The sequence below is a fragment of the Bufo gargarizans genome, chromosome 1 (genome assembly GCF_014858855.1).
Source record: "Bufo gargarizans isolate SCDJY-AF-19 chromosome 1, ASM1485885v1, whole genome shotgun sequence".
NCBI lineage: Eukaryota > Metazoa > Chordata > Amphibia > Anura > Bufonidae > Bufo > Bufo gargarizans.
Window position 1 is genome coordinate 734,931,905 of NC_058080.1, and position 27,039 is coordinate 734,958,943.

General features: G+C 47.2%; 1 protein-coding gene across 2 annotated transcripts in view; it reads right to left on the minus strand.

Moving 5' to 3' along the window:
* Positions 1–9,699: 9,699 nt before the first annotated feature.
* GBA2 (glucosylceramidase beta 2) overlaps positions 9,700–27,039 on the minus strand; it is a 99,585-nt gene continuing 82,245 nt past the window's right edge. For both annotated transcript variants that reach the window (XM_044276435.1, XM_044276436.1), the window contains 3 exons: positions 24,917–25,032; positions 24,643–24,834; positions 9,700–13,045 (listed from right to left, as the gene is read on the minus strand). In XM_044276435.1, coding sequence (XP_044132370.1) covers positions 12,845–13,045; positions 24,643–24,834; positions 24,917–25,032 — 509 coding nt within the window. In that variant the 3' untranslated portion in view covers positions 9,700–12,844. The remainder of the gene's footprint in view (positions 13,046–24,642; positions 24,835–24,916; positions 25,033–27,039) is intronic.

A 27,039-nucleotide genomic window follows, 5' to 3' on the forward strand; every position in this document is an offset into this window, starting at 1 on the left:
ATGTGATATGCAGCAGCTTGCAGTTGATACAGACAATATCCCACTTGTGGTTGGTAGTATGCAGCAGCCTATAGAATGCCGTAGGTGCAAATGTCCCAATTGTGGTTGTAGTGTGGTAATGAACAACCTACACGGTGCAGTATGTGCGATGCTGCGGCCCAGAATTCATATAGACAATGTTCCAATTAGAGAAATGGTACTAAATGTCCAGATCAATAGTCTTAAATGTCCCGTACCATTGGATAAATGAGGCACTGCAACCACTCTGGGCAGTGATATAGCAACTCAGCTGGGGCACTAATAATATACCAATGTCCGGTATTATAGATGTGCAGAGATGCGTACAAAAACCTCCAAGTTACTTACAATTTCTTGCCGCTGTTGTTTCTCGGTCTCACCCCTCCTTGCTGCCTGACTGCAGCGCTGGTTTCCCAGGTGGCCGAATGTGGCGTCCCACGTGACCTGGTCGTCTGGGGTTCCGGGTAGGCGCTCGAATGACGTCACTACTGTGCGGCTGTAACTTCAATTGTGGAGGTAAAACTCTTGCGTTTTGAAAATTCTGATGTGCAACTTCTTTGTTCTTTTCATAGAATCCACGCTCACTCTGTAATGCCAGACGCGTTTCAGGGTATTACGCCCCTTCCTCAGTGGCCACCGAGTGAGTGGATTCTCACTCCTTATATATGGTGTTATCCCACCCATCATTGTACTCTCTTGTGCTTATTCCAATATGTGGGGTGGATTTGGTTGCTGCTACCTTTATATTACAATCCGTAATAAAACACTTAAATAAAGATAATAGTCATAAATATTACAACCCATATGATTAATACATTTCAAAACATTGTAAAACATAATAAAAACAGCTCTGGGAGTGGACTGCAAGGTCAGAGCATTATTCTGAAGAAAACCGCATTGGAACCGCATCAGTGTGAACTGCGTTTTACATGCGGTTTTGGTATCTTTATACCCTGCAGGGTCAAATGGTCCCTCCCAAGAGAAATGAACCAAAATCGAATCAATCCATTTTATTTTTTGGTGCGATTTTGCACTTTGTTGGTTATATTTCATCAGGACACTTTTATTGTTAGGGTTATAACAATAAAAGTGTCCTGATGAAATATAACCAACAAAGTGCAAAATCGCACCAAAAAATAAAATGGATTGATGCAATTCCACTCACTCGGTGGCCACTGAGGAAGGGGCGTAATACCCTGAAACGCGTCTGGCATTACAGAGTGAGCGTGGATTCTATGAAAAGAACAAAGAAGTTGCACATCAGAATTTTCAAAACGCAAGAGTTTTACCTCCACAATTGAAGTTACAGCCGCACAGTAGTGACGTCATTCGAGCGCCTACCCGGAACCCCTGAGACCAGGTCACGTGGGACGCCACATTCGGCCACCTGGGAAACCAGCGCTGCAGTCAGGCAGCAAGGAGGGGTGAGACCGAGAAACAACAGCGGCAAGAAATTGTAAGTAACTTGGAGGTTTTTGTACGCATCTCTGCACATCTATAATACCGGACATTGGTATATTATTAGTGCCCCAGCTGAGTTGCTATATCACTGCCCAGAGTGGTTGCAGTGCCTCATTTATCCAATGGTACGGGACATTTAAGACTATTGATCTGGACATTTAGTACCATTTCTCTAATTGGAACATTGTCTATATGAATTCTGGGCCGCAGCATCGCACATACTGCACCGTGTAGGTTGTTCATTACCACACTACAACCACAATTGGGACATTTGCACCTACGGCATTCTATAGGCTGCTGCATACTACCAACCACAAGTGGGATATTGTCTGTATCAACTGCAAGCTGCTGCATATCACATATATATATATTTTTTGATGTATGTTTTATGTGTATTTTAGGGGTTTGTTTTTAGAATATTAAACTACTATTCAATCATTCCCTCTTGAGTGTGCCCCCTCACTTCTATATACGTTACATTATCTTCTGGAACAATGCCTTTGGAATGCAACTATCCTGCACAGGGCAAAGAGTGACAAGCCTCTTGTTTATTCTGACTTTATATGGAAGGTGGTTGAGTGGATTTTTGTCAACCACCAGACGCCATCAGTATCTGTGAACAGACCTGGACGTCGCGCTGTTAACGTTGTCAACCCAGAACACCTGACTGGTCGTCACTTTATCGACTTCATCCCGCCAACCGCAAAAAAGGCAGCACCTACCAGGATGTGCGCGGTTTGCTGCTCAAAGAGAGACGGCAATAGAAAGAAAGTCCGAAAAGAAACCAGGTTCCATTGTCCCGATTGTGACGTCGGACTTTGTGCAGTCCCATGTTTCAAAATGTATCACACTCAGGATGTTTATTGAATTTTCTGTGTTTGACAAATTTCATTATTTTTTATTACATTATTAAATAAAATTATATTATTTATTAATTATAATTCATGATTTTGTGTTTGAAACTTGATCACATCTGGGATGTCTACTAAAGTCTTGTTTGGTCAGGTTTAAGTAAGTAATTACTAAGAATTGCAAGCCTACAATACATAACACCAAATTTCATGCAAACAATTGTACCACTTTTGGTACAAAATTCCTGACATAATCATACCGCCTGGGAGGTTAAGGATTGCAAAACGAGTGCAAAGGACCACTTGGAAAGTGGACGCAAGAGAGTCCAACACAGACTAAATATACAGAGGTTCTCACGGCGTCTTCCTCGCCTTCGATGACCGTGGTGAAACTTATGTCCACTGTACTCTATCTGGCAGCTGTGCTGGAGATGGCATCACCGGCCAATCCGGAAGGGAAATCTTGGATAGTGAGAAAGTCTCTAAGAATTTAGGGAGATCCTCTATATCACGGAACGTCGCCATCTTGCCGTCCTTCCTGGCATGTAATTGGAACGGGAAGCCCCAGCGGTATAAAATGTCCTTCTCTTTTAGTGGGGCAAGAATAGGGCATACCGCTCTGCGTAGCTGAAGTGTTCTCCTAGATAGGCCTGGAAGGATCTGAATTTGATAGGATAAGTCCTCCGAATGTCCTCCTTGATTTTAAAGAAGTGCACGCAACACACAATGTCCCGCGGTCTGTTGGGGTCGGCTGATTTAGGCCCTAAAGCCCTGTGCACTCGATCCAATTCAATGGGGGTATCAGCTGACCTCTGCAGCAAAGAGCTAAATAGCACCTGAACGGTGGCTTCCAGGTCAGACGGCGTGACAGACTCTGCTAGTCCCCTTATCCGGAGGTTATTTCTCCGGTGACGATTATCAATGTTGTCAATGTGTGATAATATCTGGGAGATCTGCATGGAGTGTGCAGAGATCACTTGCTGGTGGTCTGCAAGATGTTTGAAAACGGCCTCCTGCGTTTTTTCAGAGGCCTCCACCCGGTGTCCCAAGTGAATAATTTCCCTCTTCAGTACCTCCATCTCCGACTTGTAGGTCTGCTCGAGCCGGGAGACCGAGTGTTCTAAGTCCTCCTTTGTAGGTCTGCCCGAGCCGGGAGACCGAGTGTTCTAAGTCCTCCTTTGTAGGTCTGCTCGAGCCGGGAGACCGAGTGTTCTAAGTCCTCCTTTGTAGGTCTGCCCGAGCCAGGAGACCGAGTGTTCTAAGTCCTCCTTTGTAGGTCTGCTCGAGCCGGGAGACCGAGTGTTCTAAGTCCTCCTTTGTAGGTCTGCCCGAGCCAGGAGACCGAGTGTTCTAAGTCCTCCTTTGTAGGTCTGCTCGAGCCGGGAGACCGAGTGTTCTAAGTCCTCCTTTGTAGGTCTGCTCGAGCCAGGAGACCGAGTGTTCTAAGTCCTCCTTTGTAGGTCTGCTCGAGCCGGGAGACCGAGTGTTCTAAGTCCTCCTTTGTAGGTCTGCTCGAGCCGGGAGACCGAGTGTTCTAAGTCCTCCATTGTAGGCAGCGCTCGTAGCTGCGCTTGTAGGTCCCAGCCGATATCAGAGGTGCATGAAGAGGGGCTCCTGGAGTGTGTATCCGAGGGAGCCGAGCGGGAGCCGCGGTCTGGAAGCGGCGAGGAGGTCCCGGCGGCCATCTTGGGAGCTCCCTGCTGTCCCACTGTGTTCAGCTGAGATCCGAAAAATTTCTGAATAGCGGCTCAGTCGCCTTGCTGGTCGGTATCAGCATTGCCCTTTGCAGTTTTCCTGCCCATTTTGATCGGGTTATACCAGGTTTTATAGCCTGAAAATAGCTGTATAAGCCGGAGTGGCGGGAGAGCTGCAGCGACACACGTCCTACTCAGCCGCGAGCAAGCCACACCCCCCCATTTTCTGGGATTGTCCCAAGATAGGCCCTTACTGGGCTGAAGTAGGCGCTCTCCTGACCGATATTTTTTTTTATTGAAATCCGACCAGAACCTGTGTCCTTCCTGGTTAATGTGGTCCCCAAACAAGTAAAAAAACATGCACTCAAGATGCTGCTACTGATACTAACAGCAGCTCGTTGTCTAGTCTCCCGATCGTGGAAAAGCCCCGACCCACCACAGGTCTCTGATTTGTATGCCAGGGTGATGGAGGTCCGAACAATGGAGTATTCCACTGCTATGTATCAGGATGAAATGGCACTCTTCAACGCCATATGGGACACTTATGGGGCCACTAGGCAACCTTGAAGAATCATGGTGAAGGGATTGTTCCCTTTCACCCCCCCCCGCCCTCCCCCCCTCTGTCTTTGTCCATGTCATTTATCATGTCTATTGGCTATTTGTTAGGTTGGGTAATACTGGTTGAGAATTTTTGGGCCTTAGGGTCCTTATGGCTATCTTGCTTCTACCTGATGTTTTGCACAGCAGTTTTTCTTCTTTTTCTTCTTGTCAGGCCGGCTACAGATGGATGCAGTCAATGCTTCATCACTGAATATTATCAAGTGTTACATGTGCTCATCCAATATGTGATGTATTTGTGTATTACCCTTTCCTTGAACTTCTGTGCACTATGCTATTGTAAAAGTCTATTCACATTTCTGTTTTATATACAATTATAAAAAAAAAAATAATCTGGGAGGAGACCAGGCTCTGAAAGAGGCTTCTGTGGCACGGAGGAGGCCGCTGATAAAGACGTAAGTTCCGTCCTGGTGATAAAGTGTGGCTTGCCTCTAAATACACCCGGCTCAAAATACCCTCTTACAAATTGGGCCCACACTTCATTGGTTCATTTGAAATTCTGGAACAAATCAATAATGTTTCCTACAAACTCTGTCCGGGTACCGAATTCCTTCCATGTCTCCCAGCTGAAGCCCGTCATCCTGAATTGTTTTTTAAGAAAAAACCTGTCTCTGCTCCTGTTGCGGTCAGTGATGAGAACGGCTATGAGGTAAAGGCCGTTCTGGGGATGAAGAAAAGTCGAGGGAAAACCCTGTTTCTGGTGGATTGGAAGGGGTTTGGCCCTGAGGAAAGATATTGGGATCCTAGAGAGAACACCAATGCACCTCTTCTTCTGCAAAACTTCTTGTCCAGGACCAGGCCTGAGGAGAGGGGGTGTAAGACGGGGGTACTGTTAGCCCAGCGGTCCATGCCGGTGCTACTGTCCCTAATCGTGGGCAGGGGCGCCGTGTTGACAAGCGCGGGAAGCAGGTAACTTAAAGGGGTTGTCCGGATTCAAAGCTGAACACAGAAATACCTCCATTTTCACCCAGGCAACCCGCCTGACTTCAGCATCGGAGCAGTTCATGCTCTAATGCTCTCCTTTGCCCTGTGCTAAATCGCGCAGGGCAAAGGCATTTTCAGGAGTTCCGATGACGAACCGGCTCTCCATGGGGCTGCTAGGAAGCACTGATGGGCGGGCTTTAGCGCTGCCCTAGCCAGTAAAATGGATAGGGCAGCACTAAAGCATGCCCATTAGAGCCTGTGACGTCACTGAACACTCTGCCGGGGTGTGTTGTTGTAAACAAAAGAGCCCGTGCCCCGCGCGATCTAGCGCAGGGCAAGGGAGTGCATATGAGCATGAACTGCCCCGATGCTAGTATCAGGTGGCTGCCTGGGTGAAAATATGGGTATGTCCGGGTTCAGCTCTGAACCTGGACAACCCCTTTGGGTATCTGTGATCCATACCAGAGTTCCCTTCCTGCTGGAGACTTGCACTGGTGTTTGAGGTTGCACAGGTGCGTCTCTCCACCTATGAAGCAGCACATACACGCCCTCTGTCTCACCAGCCTATGGCTGGATTGCCTGAGGCATTTAAAGGAACTTCCTACCATAAGAAGATGCCTGAGCAACTCATGGTCACTAGCTCGTCTATCTCCAGGTGCAAAGGTCTCTCTTGTCTGCTTCGCTGTGTGCCGGACCCCGCTTATAGAAGTCCTGGACTTTGTCTGTGCCGCCTGCCTCTGACCACTGATCTTGTTTATGGACTTTGTCTGTGCTGCCTGCCTCTGACCACTGATCTTGTTTATGGACTTTGTGCCGCCTGCCTCTGACCACTGATCTTGTTTATGGACTTTGCCTGTGACGCCTGCCTCTGACCACTGATCTTGTTTATGGACTTTATGCCGCCTGCCTCTGACCACTGATCTTGTTTATGGACTTTGTCTGTGCTGCCTGCCTCTGACCACTGATCTTGTTTATGGACTTTGTGCCGCCTGCCTCTGACCACTGATCTTGTTTATGGACTTTATGCCGCCTGCCTCTGACCACTGATCTTGTTTATGGACTTTGTCTGTGCTGCCTGCCTCTGACCACTGATCTTGTTTATGGACTTTGTGCCGCCTGCCTCTGACCACTGATCTTGTTTATGGACTTTGTCTGTGCCGCCTGCCTCTGACCACTGATCTTGTTTATGGACTTTGTCTGTGCCGCCTGCCTCTGACCACTGATCTTGTTTATGGACTTTGTCTGTGCCGCCTGCCTCTGACCACTGATCTTGTTTATGGACTTTGCCTGTGCCGCCTGCCTCTGACCACTGATCTTGTTTATGGACTTTGCCTGTGCCGCCTGCCTCTGACCACTGATCTTGTTTATGGACTTTGTCTGTGCCGCCTGCCTCTGACCACTGATCTTGTTTATGGACTTTGTTTGCTGCCTGCCTCTGACCTCGGACCCTTTCTTGATCGCTGTCTGTCCTGACCCTGATCCTCCTGGCCACGTAGGTCCCCTCGGTGCTTGCACCGGGTACTCTGACCTCCAGGTCAGCTGCCACTGACTTGGGGACTGCTCTGGAGTAGCCCCTGGCAACTACTCTAATGGCCTAAGCTTATCCTCCCTATCAGAGGCTCTAGTAAAGACCAGGTAGTGGCTTAGTTATGGCCCTCCAGAGGATAGCCAGTCAGTGGCACGGTGGGTCCACACCCGCTTCCATAACAACCACTCTGGCTTTCCTACACTGGGTACCATCCTCAGTATCACTCAAAGGGGCCCTGTGCCCTTGATGCTTTGTTGCAACCGGCATCACAAAACTATTACTAGTACTCTTAAAGGGCCCTGGGTGGGCGCCCGCTGCATATACAGTGTGAGTAGACTGTAGTGTACGGCAGGAGATGTATCATATACAGTGTGAGTAGACTATAGTGTACGGCGGATGTGTCACATGTACAGTGTGAGTAGACTGTAGTGTACGGCGGATGTGTCACATGTACAGTGTGAGTAGACTGTAGTGTACGGCGGATGTGCCACATGTACAGTGTGAGTAGACTGTAGTGTACGGCAGGAGATGTATCACATGTACAGTGTGAGTAGACTAGTGTACGGCAGATGTGTCACATGTACAGTGTGAGTAGACTGTAGTGTACGGCAGGAGATGTATCACATGTACAGTGTGAGTAGACTGTAGTGTACGGCAGGAGATGTATCACATGTACAGTGTGAGTAGACTGTAGTGTACAGCAGATGTATCACATATACAGTCAGGTCCATAAATATCGGGACATGGACACAATTGTAACATTTTTGGCTCTATACACCACCACAATGGATGTGAGATGAAGCCGACAAGATGTGCTTTACCTGCAGACTGTCAGCTTTACCCGCAGACTGTCGGCTCTACCCGCAGACTGTCGGCTCTACCCGCAGACTGTCGGCTCTACCCGCAGACTGTCGGCTCTACCCGCAGACTGTCGGCTCTACCCGCAGACTGTCGGCTTTACCCGCAGACTGTCGGCTTTACCCGCAGACTGTCGGCTTTACCCGCAGACTGTCAGCTGTACCTGCAGACTTGTCAGAAGTCACATCATCAATAAATACAGGAGAAGCAGCTCCATTGGCCGCCATACATGCCCACGCCATGACACTACCACCACCATGCTTCACTGATGAGGTGGTATGCTTAGGACCATGAGCAGCTCCTTTCCTTCTCCATACTCTTCTCTTCCCATCACTCTGGTACAAGTTGATCTTGGTCTCATCTGTCCATAGGATGTTGTTCCAGAACTTTGAAGGCTTTTTTAGATGTAGTTTGGCAAACTCTAATCTGCCTTCCTGTTTTTGAGGTTTCCATCTTGTGGTGAACCCTCTGTATTCACTCTGGTGAAGTCTTCTCCTGATTGCTGACCTTGACACACATACACCTACCTCCTGGAGAGTGTTCTTGATCTGGCCAACTGTTGTAAAGGGTGTTTTCTTCACCAGGGAAAGAATTCTTCGCTCATCCACCACAGTTGGTTTTCGTGGTCTTCCGGGTGTTTTGGTGTTGCTGAGCTCACTGGTGCGTTCTGTCAAGGGGTAAGAACTGTTCCTTCTTTTTAAGAATGTTCCAAACAGTTGTTTTGGCCAGGCCTGATGTTTTTGCTATCTCTCTGATGGGTTTGTGGTGTTTTTCAGCCTAATGATGGCTTCACTGATAGTGACCGCTCTTTGGATCTCATCTTGAGAGTTGACAGCAACAGATTCTAAATCCAAATAGCTGACTGGAAATGACCTCTGGACCTTTTATCTGCTCATTTTAATTGGGATAATGAGGGAATAACACACACCGGCCATGGGACAGCCGAGAAGACAATTGTCCCATTACTTTTGGTCCCTTAACAAGTGGGAGGCACAGATGCAAACTGCTGTAATTCCTGCACCGTTCTCCTGATCTGGATGTAAATACCTCAGATTACAGCTGACAGTCTGCAGGTAAAGCTGACAGTCTGCGGGTAAAGCTGACAGTCTGCAGGTAAAGCTGACAGTCTGCAGGTAAAGCACATCTTGTCCGTCTCATCTCACATCCATTGTGGTGGTGTATAGAGCCAAAAATGTTACCATTGTGTCCATGTCCCAAAATTATGGACCTGACTGTACATTGGTATATTCAGTGTATATGGCAGACCTAATGGCGCCATTTTCTGTGGCTCTACTTCACATTGCAGTTCCCTTAGGCTTTCTGGTTGTTACCCTGCCGTCTGGTGGACCTGCCCTTTCTTCTGCAGACCTTCTTGATGACACATACTGATGGCTTTTCATGAATCAGTGATAATTTTTTCCATGTCCAGTTGTCTGGTGCCATTGAGGTGGAGCAGGGACGTTCAAAAGCCCATTCAGAGGTGTCTCCAATCTACTAGGTGGGTGGTCATCCTGAAACCTATCCGTGGAGAACAGACCCATGGCTTCTGTGTGTTGGGCTTTGTTTTCAAGCCCATAAACTTTGGTAAGTCCTGTGGTGCGATTCTCAGATCTGCACATGGAATCATCAAAATACAGATGTGTGATGGTCCCACTGACTCCAATAGGCCAGTGACCTATCAGTTTTAAAAAGGGATAGCAACTGAAGGGAAATATGTCTGTGTGAATAACCACTAAAGAAGGAGAGGTTATTTTAACATTTTATTACTCATTTTAGTCCCACTCGGGGGCTTGAACATGCAATTGCTTGGCTGCCAGCTTATGATGAGACATCCTAACAAGTCTATTAAAATGGTTGACCCGGGGCTATTGTTGGGACCACAGCTGTCAGAACAAGCCATCAGCAGTCATTTTATCTCATGCAGTGTAATGGGATGGAGATGACTCAACTTTCACGGCCAAAGCTGAGTGCAGCATCTAAGGGTTAAAGAGTCAGGACTGGAGTTGTCTCTGATCCCAGCCATAACATACACTCATTGCCAACCTGTCCTATCTGCTGCCTCCGTGGTGGCACTGGCAGTGTGCCCAGGTGGCGATCACATGGAGGTCCTGCCTACCTGGCCAATGTCAGTGCTCAATCAATGGACCAATCATCAGGTAGTTTAGAGCAGCCAGTGGGAGAGCTCGAATATCAGCCATTGCCAGTTACTGTCTATTACATCCTGGAGTGCTATCACATGGACAACACGAGCAGAGAACACAGCCGCCATCTGTACCATACATTACTAGGAGTGCCGGAGGTTGCCTACCCCTGGCCTAAGCATTAGGTATTCTAGTGTTTGCTCGTCCTAGTAAATGTGTGCTTTTTCTGCCTGTTTACTGACTCTGATCCCACACTGCCTGCCCTCGGATTTGTATTAGGAATATGTACGTACTCTTCCTGCCCTGATCCTAGCCTGTCTCCTACGAGTATTGTCTACTTCTCCAATGCTTCGCACCAGTGTCTCAGCCTCTGTAGGCCAGCAGCCAACTACACCGACTACTCGGAGGGTTGCAGCCTGGTTGGTTTCCTGCAGCAAAGTCCATAGCCCTGTCTAGCGGTTAACGGAGGAATACCAGGGAATCGCCCCTGGCTTTACAGTTCCCCTATGTCATGTGCTGAATTTCAGCCTCTGTCTTGTCTCTGTAAAGAAGGGATGGTGCACTCCTCACAAGCATTGTACATTATGGCAAGATCCGCCAATATCTCAGTTGGCTCGCGGTGTTCACGAAGGCCAAAGCCTTTGACTTGTCAACCGCCTGGAGGCAGCCTCCTGCAGGGTTAGCTTACAGCCTGTCCCATAGCTTTTGTCAGAGAAGCAGTAGTCGTTTATAACTACTTTGTGGCTTTAGGAGACTGACAAGCAAGTGTCATACTTCTCATAAAAGCTTGAAGGAGCGGTTGACTTTTGGGGGCCCTTTGGCAAGACCTGTGGATGGAAGCATACTCACCTGCTCCCCCTGCTACCGGTCTCACTTGTCAACATCCGGTCTGACATGAGTCATGTGTGGAGCTGCAACCAATGACTGGCCTTGGTGGTCACATGACTGATGTGATGCTTGAGGGACACAACGCTGTGGCAAGTCATCGGCTGCAGAGACACACCTGACCCACGTCAAAAAGAGCAGGACCAACACGTGGTAGCAGAGAACCAAAGGAGCTAGCATCCAGCGGTGGGAGCAGGTGAGAATGTTTCCCTCCACTGGTCTGGCAGAAAGTTCCCAAAGGTAAACCACCCCTTTAAATGGTGTTCATTTCTCCCATGACAGATCATGAGAGCGTTCCGATACAGGTTGTGCAGGGATTCAGAGTAGTCTCTGCCTTTTCTACTTCTTGGCATCTCCAGCGTGACATTTCATGTAAAGAACCTGGATGCAGACCAAAGATGGAGAAACGCCATGCACCATGTGTAACAGAACTTAAGCCTGGAGAGACAAGGAGTCATCTCTGTCCGTTTACTTCGGTGCCTTTTAGGATGGGTCTGACCATTGCTGACTCTGCAGATAGGCGGCTCCTGGGATTGGGAAGAGCTCGTTCCTGACTGCCGAGTAACCTTCCTCACACACAGTTGTGCTTTTAGCTTCAGCTAACGTTCTTCGGTCCAGTGGGGCAGATTTACTAGGTTTTCCCCGGCGGTCGAGCACAGGAGCTTAGGCACCGTTTGCTGACCGACTATAGATTGGCTTACCCAGGTTTTTACACCAGAATTGCGGCACAATGTTGACACAGAATGATGCATCTTAGGTCCTACCACCTTGGATAAAAGAAAGCTTAGACGTGCCAATCTGCGGCACTTTTTAGACAGATTTTTGGCACAGAACCATTATTGGGGTCATTTATCAAACTGGTGTAACGTAGAACTGGCTTAGGTGCCCACAGCAACCAATCAGATTCCACCTTTTATTTTCCAAAGAAGCTGTCAAAAGTGAAAGGTGAGATCCGATTGGTTGCTATCCTGTCTTGGCTAGTACGAGCGGCCCAGTGCTATCTCGTCATCACGTGCAGTAATAGCGCGGCTGCTGGGACATCTTCATCTACATTTCCCCCGAATACTGACGGCAACTGGTGTGTAATTCATATGGACTGCGCACCTCAAGGTTCTCCACTGGCTCCAGTCTAGCAGATTGCTGCCTCTGCAGACCTCATCCTTCATTCCAGATATAGAGAACCTTTCTAGAATGGTTTGTGGGACGTTGGGTCCTGCTCGGACTGTAACCGTTCGGGTGGGGGCAGATCACTTGTCATGGTGACCAATCCCCGACTGTAACCCACACAGTGACTCCAGCATTATGGTCATAGCTAGAGACCAGCACTGGGACCACCGGCACCTTGGTCATGTAATCACCACCATGGCAGCAATTTGGATCCGTGGCCTTCAGAAGTGTCAACCAGGGACCACAGGCACAAAAAAACCAAACCAGCTGATTTTACTAAAACCAAACCAGGGTGCAGTGGCCTCTGTTCAGACTAGGCTGTCATGCGCCGGCAGCCAGACGTAAAGCCCCACGACAGGAGGCAGATGTGGAGAAGAGATGCAGTAATACTAGATTAGGGTATACAGCAGGGGGTGTAATACTCTGGTGTAAGGTCCCTGAACACTGGGAGTAGTAGTCATCTCATCCACTGCTGTAGTATTTCTCATCAAACATAAATAATACCAGTCGGAGACTTCATTGTCCGTGCCTTCAGTGATTGCTACACAAGTCCCAGCAGCGCCCCCAAGGGGTAGGAAGGAGGTAGATGATATAATGTCGGAAATCATGTGACCGCCCCCAGAGGTCATGTGATCTACCCTAAACACTGTGGGGCATGAATACAGAGTGAGGGTCCTGATGGGAATGAGGCGTCGATATTCAGTCAGAGGCCTTCTGCGCTCCAGCCTTCTCTTCCAGTGCCAGCTGCATTGCCCAGATACTCAGTGGTCGCATGTATGCCAGGGAGCGGTAGATCTCCTTCTCGCAGTACGCCTCCGGGGTCTGGAAGGACATTCCCAGGCGCTCCCAGACCGTGCGGTAACAACCTTCTGCCGTCTTCAAGCCTTCTTCCACCAGGCCCTGAAATGCAATATGACAGAGGGTGAGCATGAATCTCACATACACCGCACCTGGGAAACACACGGGATGCGGTGTCAGACCGCACCTGGGAAACACACGGGATGCGGTGTCAGACCGCACCTGGGAAACACACGGGATGCGGTGTCAGACCGCACCTGGGAAACACACGGGATGCGGTGTCAGACCGCACCTGGGAAACACACGGGATGCGGTGTCAGACCGCACCTGGGAAACACACGGGATGCGGTGTCAGACCGCACCTGGGAAACACACGGGATGCGGTGTCAGACCGCACCTGGGAAACACACGGGATGCGGTGTCAGACCGCCTCTGGGAAACACACGGGATGCGGTGTCAGACCGCACCTGGGAAACACACGGGATGCGGTGTCAGACCGCACCTGGGAAACACACGGGATGCGGTGTCAGACCGCACCTGGGAAACACACGGGATGCGGTGTCAGACCGCACCTGGGAAACACACGGGGCATGGAGTCAGACCGCACCTGGGAAACACACGGGATGCGGTGTCAGACCGCACCTGGGAAACACACGGGATGCGGTGTCAGACCGCACCTGGGAAACACACGGGATGCGGTGTCAGACCGCACCTGGGAAACACACGGGATGCGGTGTCAGACCGCACCTGGGAAACACACGGATGCGGTGTCAGACCGCACCTGGGAAACACACGGGATGCGGTGTCAGACCGCACCTGGGAAACACACGGGATGCGGTGTCAGACCGCACCTGGGAAACACACGGGATGCGGTGTCAGACCGCACCTGTGAAACACACGGGGCATGGAGTCAGACCGCACCTGGGAAACACACGGGATGCGGTGTCAGACCGCACCTGGGAAACACACGGGATGCGGTGTCAGACCGCACCTGGGAAACACACGGGATGCGGTGTCAGACCGCACCTGGGAAACACACGGGATGCGGTGTCAGACCGCACCTGGGAAACACACGGGATGCGGTGTCAGACCGCACCTGGGAAACACACGGGATGCGGTGTCAGACCGCACCTGGGAAACACACGGGATGCGGTGTCAGACCGCACCTGGGAAACACACGGGATGCGGTGTCAGACCGCACCTGGGAAACACACGGGATGCGGTGTCAGACCGCACCTGGGAAACACACGGGATGCGGTGTCAGACCGCACCTGGGAAACACACGGGATGCGGTGTCAGACCGCACCTGGGAAACACACGGGATGCGGTGTCAGACCGCACCTTGGAAACACACGGGATGCGGTGTCAGACCGCACCTTGGAAACACACGGGATGCGGTGTCAGACCGCACCTGGGAAACACACGGGATGCGGTGTCAGACCGCACCTGGGAAACACACGGGGCATGGAGTCAGACCGCACACAAGACACAGTGTCACACTAAAAAATGGAACGGAAACGGAAAAAAAAGAGGCCTTAGTATGAATGGTGTAAGAGAAGGAAAGGGATACCTCACACACTGTACTATTGTGGTTGCTTTTTCTCTCCTGCTCGGGTGACACCTCTCACCCTGTACTGTCGGGGTAACTGTCACCTCTCACACTGTACTGTCGGGGTAACTGTCACCTCTCACCCTGTACTGTCGGGGTAACTGTCACCTCTCACCCTGTACTGTCGGGGTAACGGTCACCTCTCACCCTGTACTGTCGGGGGTCGCTCTCACCTCTCACAAAATGTACTGTCGGGGTCGCTCTCACCTCTCACAAAATGTACTGTCGGGGTCGCTCTCACCTCTCACACTGTACTGTCAGGGTCGCTCTCACACACTGTACTATTGTGGTTGCTTTTTCTCTCCTGCTCGGGTGACACCTCTCACCCTGTACTGTCACCTCTTACATTGTACTGTCGGGGTTCCTCTCACCTCTTACACACTGTATTGTTGGGGTCGCTCTTTCTCTCCCACCCAGGTGACACCTATCACACACTGTACTGTTGCTCTCACCTATCACCACTGTACTGTTGGTGTAACGGTCACCTCACACACCCTGTACTATTGGGGTAGCGCTCTCTCTCTCCCACCCAGGGGACACCTATCACACCCTGTACTGTCAGGGTCGCTCTCACCTCTCACAAACTGTACTGTCAGGGTCGCTCTCACCTCTCACAAACTGTACTGTCAGGGTCGCTCTCACCTCTCACAAACTGTACTGTCAGGGTCGCTCTCACCTCTCACAAACTGTACTGTCAGGGTCGCTCTCACCTCTCACAAACTGTACTGTCAGGGTCGCTCTCACCTCTCACAAACTGTACTGTCAGGGTCGCTCTCACCTAACACACTGTACTGTTGGGGTCGCTCTTTCTCTCGTGCTCGGGTGACACCTATCACACACTGTACTGTCGGGGTCGCTCTCACCTCTCACACTGTACTGTCGGGGTAGCTCTCGACTATCACACACTGTACTGTCGGGGTCACTCTCACCTATCACACACTGTACTGTCGGGGTCACTCTGACCTCTCACAAACTGTACTGTTGGGGTCGCTCTCACCTATCACACACTGTACTGTTGGGGTCACTCTCTCTCTCCTGCTCGGGTGACACCTATCACACACTGTACTGTCGGGGTTGCTCTCACCTCTCACAAACTGTACTGTCGGGGTCGCTCTCACCTATCACACACTGTACTGTCGGGGTTGCTCTCACCTCTCACACACTGTACTGTCGGGGTCGCTCTCACCTCTCACACACTGTACTGTCGGGGTCACTCTTTCTCTCCTGCTCGGGTGACATCTATCACACACTGTACTGTCGGGGTCGCTCTCACACACTGTACTGTCGGGGTCGCTCTCACACACTGTACTGTCGGGGTCGCTCTCACACACTGTACTGTCGGGGTCGCTCTTTCTCTCCCACCCATGTGACATCTATCACACACTGTACTGTCGGGGTCGCTCTCACCTCTCACACACTGTACTGTTGGGGTCGCTCTCTCTCATGCGCCTGGGTGACACCTCATCTATGGGACCTTTGGGGTATATGAGAAAATCCTGGGCTGGTTCATGGACATCTGTTATCATCTACTGGGGTCATGGGATGCGGGACCAGCTCAGGGCCCAAAAAGGAAAACTTTTTTTTTTTTTTTTATATGTGTGTTGTATTGGTGTGCGGTATTTTTGTACGTTTTTAGTTGTATTTTGCAGTGTGTAGGTAGGTGCAACCGGATCAGGAAGGTTAGTACATGGATACTGAAATTGTAAATCCTGTGTATAGTTGGTGTTCTGTGGGGGAGCGAGTGTTGGTTTGGACCGGTGCTGTCTGTACCCTGCTGAGGAGCATTATGCCCTGTATATTTGGTTTGGGTTTTGTGTTATGTTTTGGTGCGATTTCTGTATTTATGTACGTTTTTAAAATTTTTGTAAAATAAATACAGGATGTAACTCAGGATCAGTACAAGATAAGTAATGTATGTACACAGTGACTGCACCAGCAGAATAGTGAGTGCAGCTCTGGAGTATAATACAGGATGCAACTCAGGATCAGTACAGGATAAGTAATGTATGTACACAGTGACTGCACCAGCAGAATAGTGAGTGCAGCTCTGGAGTATAATACTGGATGTAACTCAGGATCAGTACAGGATAAGTAATGTATGTACACAGTGACTGCACCAGCAGAATAGTGAGTGCAGCTCTGGAGTATAATACAGGATGTAACTCAGGATCAGTACAGGATAAGTAATGTATGTACACAGTGACTGCAGCAGCAGAATAGTGAGTGCAGCTCTGGAGTATAATACCGGATGTAACTCAGGATCAGTACAAGATAAGTAATGTATGTACACAGTGACTGCACCAGCAGAATAGTGAGTGCAGCTCTGGAGTATAATACAGGATGTAACTCAGGATCAGTACAAGATAATGTCACCACCAGACATCGGAGAAGCTCTGACAGACGTTCTTCAGAACCTCCTGCTTGAGGTTCTTTTGTTTTGCTTTAGTTTTGTCATCTCGTTAGCCTCTCTCAGCTGTCATGTAGTTGCACTGATTGCATCCCTTTAAATCCCCTCCCATACTGCATCACTTTGCAGTTTATACAACTTCCTGGAGTGTGTGCATGCTGGATGCTACAACTGATCCTTCTACAGAGAAGTCGGTTCATTGATTTGTGTTTTCCTGTTTGCTTGATCCTAAGTGACCCTGACTCCCTCCGTATTAAATTTAGGGAGCCGGTGGTCGTGTCCCCTCACTATTATAGGGTGTTCAGGTGTCATACAGTCGAGGCACGAGGGCATGCAATTTTCTATCATAGAGATCTTTGCATGGGCTGAGAAGACGGAGAGTTTCAGGGCTTAAATAGGGGTCACCCTTTTGTTCCTTAGTTTCGGATCAAGCCAGTCAGATCCTTATTTGTAACTTCTTGTTTTTTGTTACACCATCCATGAAATTATAAACCGCCAAAACCGTCTCAAGCATGGATCCGGTTTCACTTTTGACTGACCGCATGCAGGGTCTGTCACTGGAGGTAGCAGATCTCCGGAAAACTGTCTCTCAGTTTGAGGTGACCGTTTCTGCTGGCGTTCATGGAATTTGTTCTGAGCCTAAGATCTCGCTTCCGGATACGTTCTCCGGGGGTAGTGAGAATTTTGTTCGTTTTAGAGAGGCTTGCAAACTCCATTTTCTCCTACTTCCCCATTCCTCTGGTTGATGAGGAGCAAAGGGTGGCGATCATCTCGCTGCTCAGGGATAACGCTCAGTCTTGGGCCTTTTCGCTGCCGGTGGGGGCACGGCCCCTCCGTTCAGTGGATGAATTCTTCTTAGCCCTGGGTCAGATATATGATGATCCGGATGGTATTGCTCTGGCTGAGTCTAGACTACGTCTTTTATGCCAGGGTAAACAGTCCGGAGAAATATACTGTTCAGAATTTCGGAGATGGGCAGCTGATACTGGTTGGAATGATGCTGCACTCCGAAGTCAATTTTGCCATGGTCTTTCAGAGGGATTGAAAGATGCATTCGCCTTTCATGAGAGACCTACCTCCTTGGACACTGCCATGTCTCGGGCCGTTCGTATTGACAGGCGTCTTAGAGAGAGAGGAGAGATCACTCCTTCCTGTCATACTCAGTCCAAGGACAGTGTGGCGGTCTCATTCAGTGCGCAGGGGTCTCAGTCTCTCTCAATCCCCTCTGAGCAGGAGCCCATGCAGCTGGGTTTGCTTGCCTCTGACAATAGAAGATTCAGCTCTCAGAGGAGGGTTTGTTTCTGTTTTGGAGGTATAAATCATTTGGCAAATGTTTGTCCCTCTAAGAGATTCAGGCTGTTTTTGAGAGTAATAAAGAAACAAAAAGAAAAAAATCCTCTAAAAACGTTCAATCTGTTACTATTGGCAAGGTTGATGCGGAAATTGAAGGTTTTCCGCTTGCTTGTAGTTCCCGTTTTGTCCTACCTGCCAGGGTGGCGCTAGAGAGCAAGAACATTTTTTGTGAGATTTTTGTAGATAGTGGAGCAGCTGTCAATCTCATTGATAATCAATTTGCTATAACTCATGGTTTCCAGGTATGCACTTTGGGAAAGGATATTCCTGTTTTTGCTATTGATTCCGTTCCACTTTCTCAGAAATCGTTAAAGGGCATAGTTCACAATATCCGTTTGATTGTGAGTGATGCTCATGTTGAGGATGTGTCATGTTTCGTCCTTAGCGGGTTGCCTACTCCTCTAGTGTTGGGGCTACCCTGGCTCACTAAACATAACCCCACCATTGATTGGCAAGCGAGGCAAATAAATGGTTGGAGTGACTTTTGCAGAGAGAATTGCCTCACGACATCTGTTTCTGAGGTTTCTACTAAGACTGTGCCATCTTTTCTCTCTGAATTTTCGGATGTGTTTTCTGAGAGTGGTGTTCAGGACTTGCCCCCTCACAGGGAGTACGATTGCCCTATTAATCTCATCCCAGGCGCCAAGCTGCCTAAATCTCGTTTATACAATCTCTCCCAACCTGAAAGGGTCGCTATGCGTGCTTATATCGCTGAAAGCCTGAGAAAGGGACACATACGACCCTCGAAGTCACCTGTTGCCGCTGTTTTTTTCTTTGTTAAGAAAAAAGATGGTTCTTTAAGACCATGTCTGGATTTCAGGGAGCTGAACAGTATCACAATTCGTGACCCTTATCCGCTTCCTCTGATCCCGGACCTGTTTAACCAGATTGTTGGGGCTAAAGTTTTTTCCAAGTTGGATCTAAGAGGGGCATACAACCTGGTCAGGGTCAGAGAAGGAGACGAATGGAAGACGGCCTTCAATACCCCTGAGGGCCATTTTGAGAATTTGGTTATGCCTTTTGGTTTGATGAATGCTCCAGCTGTCTTTCAGCATTTTGTGAACAGCATTTTTTATCATTTAATGGGAAAATTTGTATTAGTGTATCTAGATGACATTTTGATTTTTTCTCCTGATTTCAAAACTCATAAAGGACCACCTACATCAGGTCTTGCTCATCCTGCGGGAGAATAAATTTTATGCTAAACTGGAAAAATGTGTGTTTGCGGTTCCAGAAATTCCATTTCTGGGGTTTCTTCTCTCCGCTTCTGGTTTTCGCATGGACCCTGAGAAGGTCCGCGCTGTGCTTGAGTGGGAGCATCCTGAGAATCATAAGGCGCTGATGCGTTTTTTGGGTTTTGCCAATTATTACAGGAAGTTTATTTTGAATTATTCCTCTGTTGTTAAACCACTCACTGATATGACTAGAAAGGGGGTAGATTTTTTTCTCCGGGTTGGTAGAGGCGCGTAAGGCCTTTTCTAGTATCAAGGAGAGGTTTGCTTCCGCTCCCATCTTGGTACAACCTGATATCTCTCTGCCCTTCATAGTTGAGGTGGACGCTTCTGAGGTGGGTGTGGGTGCGGTCTTGTCTCAGGGTCCCTCTCCTGCCAAATGGCGACTGTGTGCCTTTTTCTCGAAGAAACTCTCCTCCGCAGAGAGAAATTACGATGTGGGAGATAGGGAGTTGTTGGCCATCAAGTTAGCTTTTGAGGAATGGCGCCATTGGCTAGAGGGAGCCAGACACCCTATTACCGTGTTTACCGACCATAAGAATCTGGCCTACTTGGAGTCAGCCAAGCGTCTGAACCAGAGACAGGCCAGATAGTCTTTGTTCTTTTCAAGGTTTAATTTTGTTGTCACGTTCCGCCCTGGGGTTAAGAATGTGAAGGCGGATGCCCTGTAACGTTGTTTTCTGGGAGGTGGGAATTTTGAAGACCCGGGTCCCATTTTGGCTGAAGGTGTGGTGGTCTCTGCTCTTTATCCTGAATTGGAGGCAGAGGTTCAGGCAGCCCAGGCAGAGGCTCCTGATCTTTGTCCTCCTGGGAGGTTGTTTGTGCCTCTCGCTTTAAGACACAAGGTTTTTAAGGAGCACCACGATACTGTCCTTGCTGGGCACCCAGGGGGTAGAGCCACAGTGGATCTCATCGCTCGAAGATTCTGGTGGCCGGCGCTTCGTAAGTCGGTTAAGGGTTTTGTGGCAGCCTGCGAGACCTGCACTCATGCCAAGGTCTCATTCACGGCCATCAGGTCCTCTCCTTCCGTTACCCATTCCTTCCCGTCCTTGGACACATCTGTCTATGGACTTCATTACGGACCTGCCTCGTTCCTCGGGGAAGACTGTGATTCTGGTGGTGGTGGACCGTTTTTCCTTTTCCTGGCTTGCCCAATGCTAAGACGCTGGCGCAGGCATTTATTGATCACATTGTCAAATTGCACGGTATTCCTTCAGACATAGTCTCTGATAGGGGCACGCAGTTTGTTTCCAGATTCTGGAAGGCTTTCTGTTCTCGCTTGGGGGTTCGGTTGTCATTCTCTTCTGCTTTCCACCCGCAGTCGAATGGCCAGACAGAGCGCGTCAATCAGAATCTGGAGACATATCTGCGCTGTTTTGTGGCGGAGAATCAGGAGGATTGGTGTTCTTTTTTGTCCCTTGCTGAGTTTGCTTTAAATAACCGTCGTCAAGAGTCCTCTGATAAGTCACAATTTTTTGGTGCATATGGGTTTCATCCGCAGTTTGGGACATTCTCTGGAGAGGGGGCTTTTAGTTTACCTGATGAGGACAGATTCTCCTCGTCTTTGTCATCTATTTGGCAAAAGATTCAGGATAATCTAAAGAGCATGAGTGAGAGATATAAGCGTGTGGCGGATAAGAGACGTGTGCCTGGTCCGGACCTGAATGTTGGTGATCTGGTGTGGTTGTCTACTAAGAATATCAAATTGAAGGTTCCCTCCTGGAAGTTGGGTCCTAAGTTTATTGGGCCTTACAAAATCTTGTCCGTCATCAATCCTGTTGCCTACCGTCTTGATCTTCCTCAGACTTGGAAGATCCATAATGTTTTTCATAAGTCCTTATTAAAACCTTATGTCCAACCCATTGTACCCTCGTCTTTGCCTCCTCCTCCAATTGTGGTTGATGGTAATCTTGAATTTCAGGTCTCTAGGATTGTGGATTCTCGTGTTGTCCGCGGTTCTCTCCAGTACCTCGTTTATTCGGAGGGTTATGGTCCTGAGGAGAGGATGTGGGTCCTAGTGACGGACATTAAGGTCACTCGTCTCATCAGGGCTTTCCATAGGTCCCATCCTGAGAAGGTGGGCTCCGAGTGTCCGGATTCCACTCGTAGAAGGAGGGGTACTGTCACCACCAGACATCTGAGAAGCTCTGACAGACGTTCTTCAGAACCTCCTGCTTGAGGTTCTTTTGTTTTGCTTTCGTTTTGTCATTTCGTTAGCCTCTCTCAGCTGTCATGTAGTTGCACTGATTGCATCCCTTTAAATCCCTTCCCATACTGCATCACTTTGCGGTTTATACAACTTCCTGGAGTGGGTACATGCTGGATGCTACAACTGATCCTTCTACAGAGAAGTCTGTTCATTGATTTGTGTTTTCCTGTTTGCTTGATCCTAGGTGACCCTGACTCCCTCCGTATTTAGTGTAGGGAGCCGGTGGTCGTGTCCCCTCACTATTATAGGGTGTTCAGGTGTCATACAGTCGAGGCACGAGGGCATGCAATTTTCTATCATAGAGATCTTTGCATGGGCTGAGAAGACAGGGAGAGTTTCAGGGCTTAAATAGGGGTCACCCTTTTGTTCCTTAGTTTCGGATCAAGCCAGTCGGATCCTTTCTTGTAACTTCTTGTTTTCTGTTACACCATCCGTGACAGATAAGTAATGTATGTACACAGTGACTGCACCAGCAGAATGGTGAGTGCAGCTCTGGAGTATAATACAGGATGTAACTCAGGATCTGTACCGCCTGCAGACTGTTTTAGCATGCGATATGATATAACTGCAGGCACCGCCTCATTGAAGGTTTAGTGGTGTCTGGCTGTGTTCTGGATGTACTCTACATTGTTGTGCATTTTCATACGTATACAATATTATCTAATGACATTATGATCAAAATGTATCCTCATCTCATTGCCTTTAAGAATAAAATTAGCCTGAACCAAAGTTCTATTATATGGCTGAGGAAGCCAAGATGAGTTCATGGCAAGTTCAATTAAAAAAAAATTGATTGTGAACATAAACGGACATTGTGTTTAAAAGTTATTGCTAAAGATATGGGACCATCTGTAAGGAGTAAGTCAACTCCCTAAGACATATCTGTCTGGAGGGAACAAGGTTTCTTGATAAGGTCTCGTGTCCTTGAGGCACACCTGCTATATGAAGTTCAATTTATATATTCATAATTATATTATATATATCTCTGCATGGTATATTTAGTTTGCAACATATGTTAATCAATAATTCATATAATGTATTATCTATGTGTAACAATGTATCGAGATATATATATATGTTATACCATGTATTTATCATTTAGAAGGTATTGTAGAAGGTATAGAAACAAGTAAGTTTATGTTAATTGGATTTTCTGAGAAGAGTAAATGTTATTTCAAAACAATAGTTATTCATGGATATAGATAAGTGAAATGTACAAGTTCCGATGCCGGGCATCAAAGCCGCTATATAAAATTTTCATCATGTCAAACTATATTTCAAAAAGATAGGAGAAGACAGTCAACTCCAACAAGTCCAGGATATCGGTAATTAAAAGTGTCAGGGAAAGACCTTCCTCAATGATTTGTGATGTTCACTTACAATACCGCAGTGCCATCTGGAGGCAGATGGACAATATTATATTATTTCATTATTTGTTCTTTACCATATTAGGAGTTGATATGACATCATGGTGTTATTAGCATGCAAGTACACCCACCTTACCTGATTGGGAATCCCTAACCTAAAGGGGATGATTCTTAGATAAGGGGGGGAATAATTACTCGTGTGCGGGGTAGCAAGAGAGAACTAGAGAGAGGAAAAAGATCCATATATCCATTGATCCATTCAATCACAAAGAAAAACTTTATCAGAAGAAACTTGGATTATTCGGAAAGTTCTTCAGAACTGGTCCCATCTGAACTCTGTCTACCTTTGACCCGGTAACGTATATTTTGTTTACTACTCATGATATTAATAAGATATTTCTCTCGGTATATAGCCAAGAGTCCCCATACTGTGGGAATATATAGTCTTAGGCGCCTCCATAATGCTGATTATTCTCTTAGCAAAGATGCATATTGTTAATGGAAGATCTGACATTATTTGAAAAGAGGACTAAACCCTTGGAAAGTTATTTTCCGTAGTCTGATTGCCGAGCTGAATATTTTATCATATTAATATCATATATTTCTGATTGGTCATAGGAAAACAGAGTCAAGGGATAACAGTTATTTTCCTGTAAATCCGTGTTTTATTGCTATAGCCTGTTTGATAACAGAAGATCCTAAGTTTCTCTTGGTATATGAGTCCGTTTGTTAAAAGTATGACACTGGTCGTCATAAATCACCAAGTCACACTGTGCCGATCAGATAGGGGTGTGTCAACGCCACCGTGTGGTACATTTTGGGTGTTACTTTGTAACTTCATCATTTGTTTTGCAGTTGTATTGTTTTATATTCTTGGGTTTTATAATAAACAATATATATATATTTTTGCACATACAATTGTTCCTTTGTCTCACTGCTCGCACAAATCAAATTAAGATACTTGATAAAAAGAACTTAGAGGCGTTTTTATGTCCGCCTGAAGGATAACATAATTTTTATATATTTTTTTATCCTCTCTTTTATATGAAGATTCTTTCATATAGAAGATATATGACAACATATTAGGACACGGTCAGATGTAGTCAAGTATCAGAATAATGTCCGTGTGAGGCACAATACTGACTGACACCTGACCCTGACATTCTTCATAGGTCAAGGTCAAAGTCAGAATGACTTCTAGATATACTGTGTATTTGTATGCTAAATCACAGCCAAAGAAAGTCCATAGCTGAGCGTGAAATGCTGGAGGCTAAGGTGTCACACAGGTAGGTGACTCTATAGCTCAGTGGGTAGGCTACTGGTTCCTAAAGTAAGTGAACCCCCTATTGCAATGATAAGATAAGTAAACCCAGTGTATGGCTGGAGGCAGTCGTGAGGACCTGTATCTAGCCGGATCTCACCAGTGAACCTTCAGGTAACAGATGGGTTTCCATTAACCTGCAGTGGTCACCTGTGGTAGCCCAGGGCCCAACAGCAGAGAGAATGAGAGTTATTGTAATACCTCGTGAATCATGGTGGCAGCCAGTCCATATACTACTCCGATCCAGACCTCGTCCGACTGTACACTGGATGTGTCGACAGTGCCGTCGGGACGCATTCCGTTCACCGCTCCCATCCGACCATCTGCAAACTGCTTCACATTTAATTCATAGATGGTTTGCAAGGCACTGAGAACATGAGCAGAGGGGAAAACCTGCAGGAGGAAGTAACGAATGAGGTCCAAGGGAGAGGCTTCAGCAACATCCAGGGAGCGTTCCCCCACCCATACTGCATACCTCGTTCTGTCCATGGCCCAGGCCGCACGCTCGGAGGAACCACTGCCCGGCACACTGGTCGGACATGACACTGTTATAGTAGGACTGCTCCCCACAGTCGTAGTTGTAGTATTTTCCTGGTAGAAGAAAGAGTATAATAGTAAAAGGAAAGCATCTCCTGTCTGTGAAAGAGAGAGTACCCCGAGTTCTAGTACCTCCTCTCCATATAGTAATAGTACTGCAGACAGTACGAGTTCTAGTACCTCCTCTCCATATAGTGACAGTACCCCGAGTTCTAGTACCTCCTCTCCATAAGTAATAGTACTGCAGACAGTACCCCGAGTTCTAGTACCTCCTCTCCATATAGTGACAGTACCCCGAGTTCTAGTACCTCCTCTCCATAAGTAATAGTACTGCAGACAGTACCCCGAGTTCTAGTACCTCCTCTCCATATAGTGACAGTACCCCGAGTTCTAGTACCTCCTCTCCATATAGTAATAGTACTGCAGACAGTACCCTGAGTTCTAGTACCTCCTCTCCATATAGTAACAATACTGCAGACAGTACCCCGAGTTCCAGTACCTCCTCTCCATATAGTAACAGCATTGCAGACAGTATCCCAAGTTCTAGTACCTCCTCTCCGTATATGAGGAAGAAAAGGGATTGTTGGTCCAGCTTGTATTCGTGGTAATCCAAAGCTTTATTCAATATTCAGTAAAATCCAGGTACAGGAATGCAGGTCTACATGTTTCAGGCACAATAAAATCCTAGCCCTTACTCATGACATTTTCCAGTACACTGCAGAAGGTTTTTATAGAGAGGAGGGAGGGACTGACTTTCTCACCTGAGGTAATCAGGCTGAGATTCAACCACTCCCATCCCATCCACAAAACAACACTCAATTAAAAGCAAACCATAAATTTATGTAGTTTATAAAAACATAAAAAGGAATAACAATGACATATTCAGAAAAAAATATATATAGTAATGATGACGGAACTGGGTGAGAAAAATGAGAAAGGAGGAATACTATATGATCCATGGTTTAAAGATCAATATTGTAGGATGAGGTCAAGTTTTTTATTCAGACCATGGGGTTGGCGACTTTCTAACTGGAAAATCCAGTAGGATTCTCTATTCAGAAGTTTGCGTTTTCTGTCACCACCTCTTAAAGGTTTTTTGACTTTTTCAATACCTTGTGCTGACATATATGAGACATCCCCACCATGCACTGTGGCAAAGTGGAGACTTGCCGCAGATACATTGCGGTTTGCATGGTGCGGTATGTCTGATATATGTTTTCTAATGCGCGTTTTTATGGCATTTGTTGTACATCCTATATATTGCAGCTTGCATTTAGTGCATGTTATGCAATAAATAGCAAAAGTAGTATTGCAATTGAGAAAGGAGTGAATCTTAAAAGTCTGGCCATTAACAGTAGATTCAAAATTCTGGCTGATTTTCATGTATTTGCAACAAATACAAATGGAATGACCACATTTGTAATTCCCCTTTGTAGATAACCAAGTGCTCTGGGTAGAGCAAGATTTGTCATTTCTAAAGAGGGAAGGACTTACTGAGCTAGCTATGGTGGGTGCTTTTTTAGCTGCACATTTTACGCCTTTTTGTGCCATTGTTGCCCATGCCTTGTCGCAGGCCAGAACCGGAAAGTGTTTTTTTACAATATTACAAATTTGGGTGTATTCTTTGCTATATTGTGTTACAAAAATATTTTTTCTTTCATAATTCAATGTCTCTCTGGTATTAGACTCAGGGGGGACTCCGCCACAGCCTCCATATACACCAGCACACACAGAAAGCAAACAGCTGGTAATACACTACTGCATGCACAATCATGCCATCCTACACATACCATCAGGAATATACCTAAGGGAGAATTAATTAGAGCTAGAAGGAATTGCAGTGACGAGTCAACCTACAAAACAGAGGCAGATAACATTATTAAAAGATTGACACATAGGGCTTATTCACAAAAAATGTTGGACAAATGCAATAGAGAGGTATCAAATATTGACAGAAATTCACTATTAACTACTAATGTGAAAAAACACAGTCACATTATCAGAGAGACATTGAATTATGAAAGAAAAAATATTTTTGTAACACAATATAGCAAAGAATAC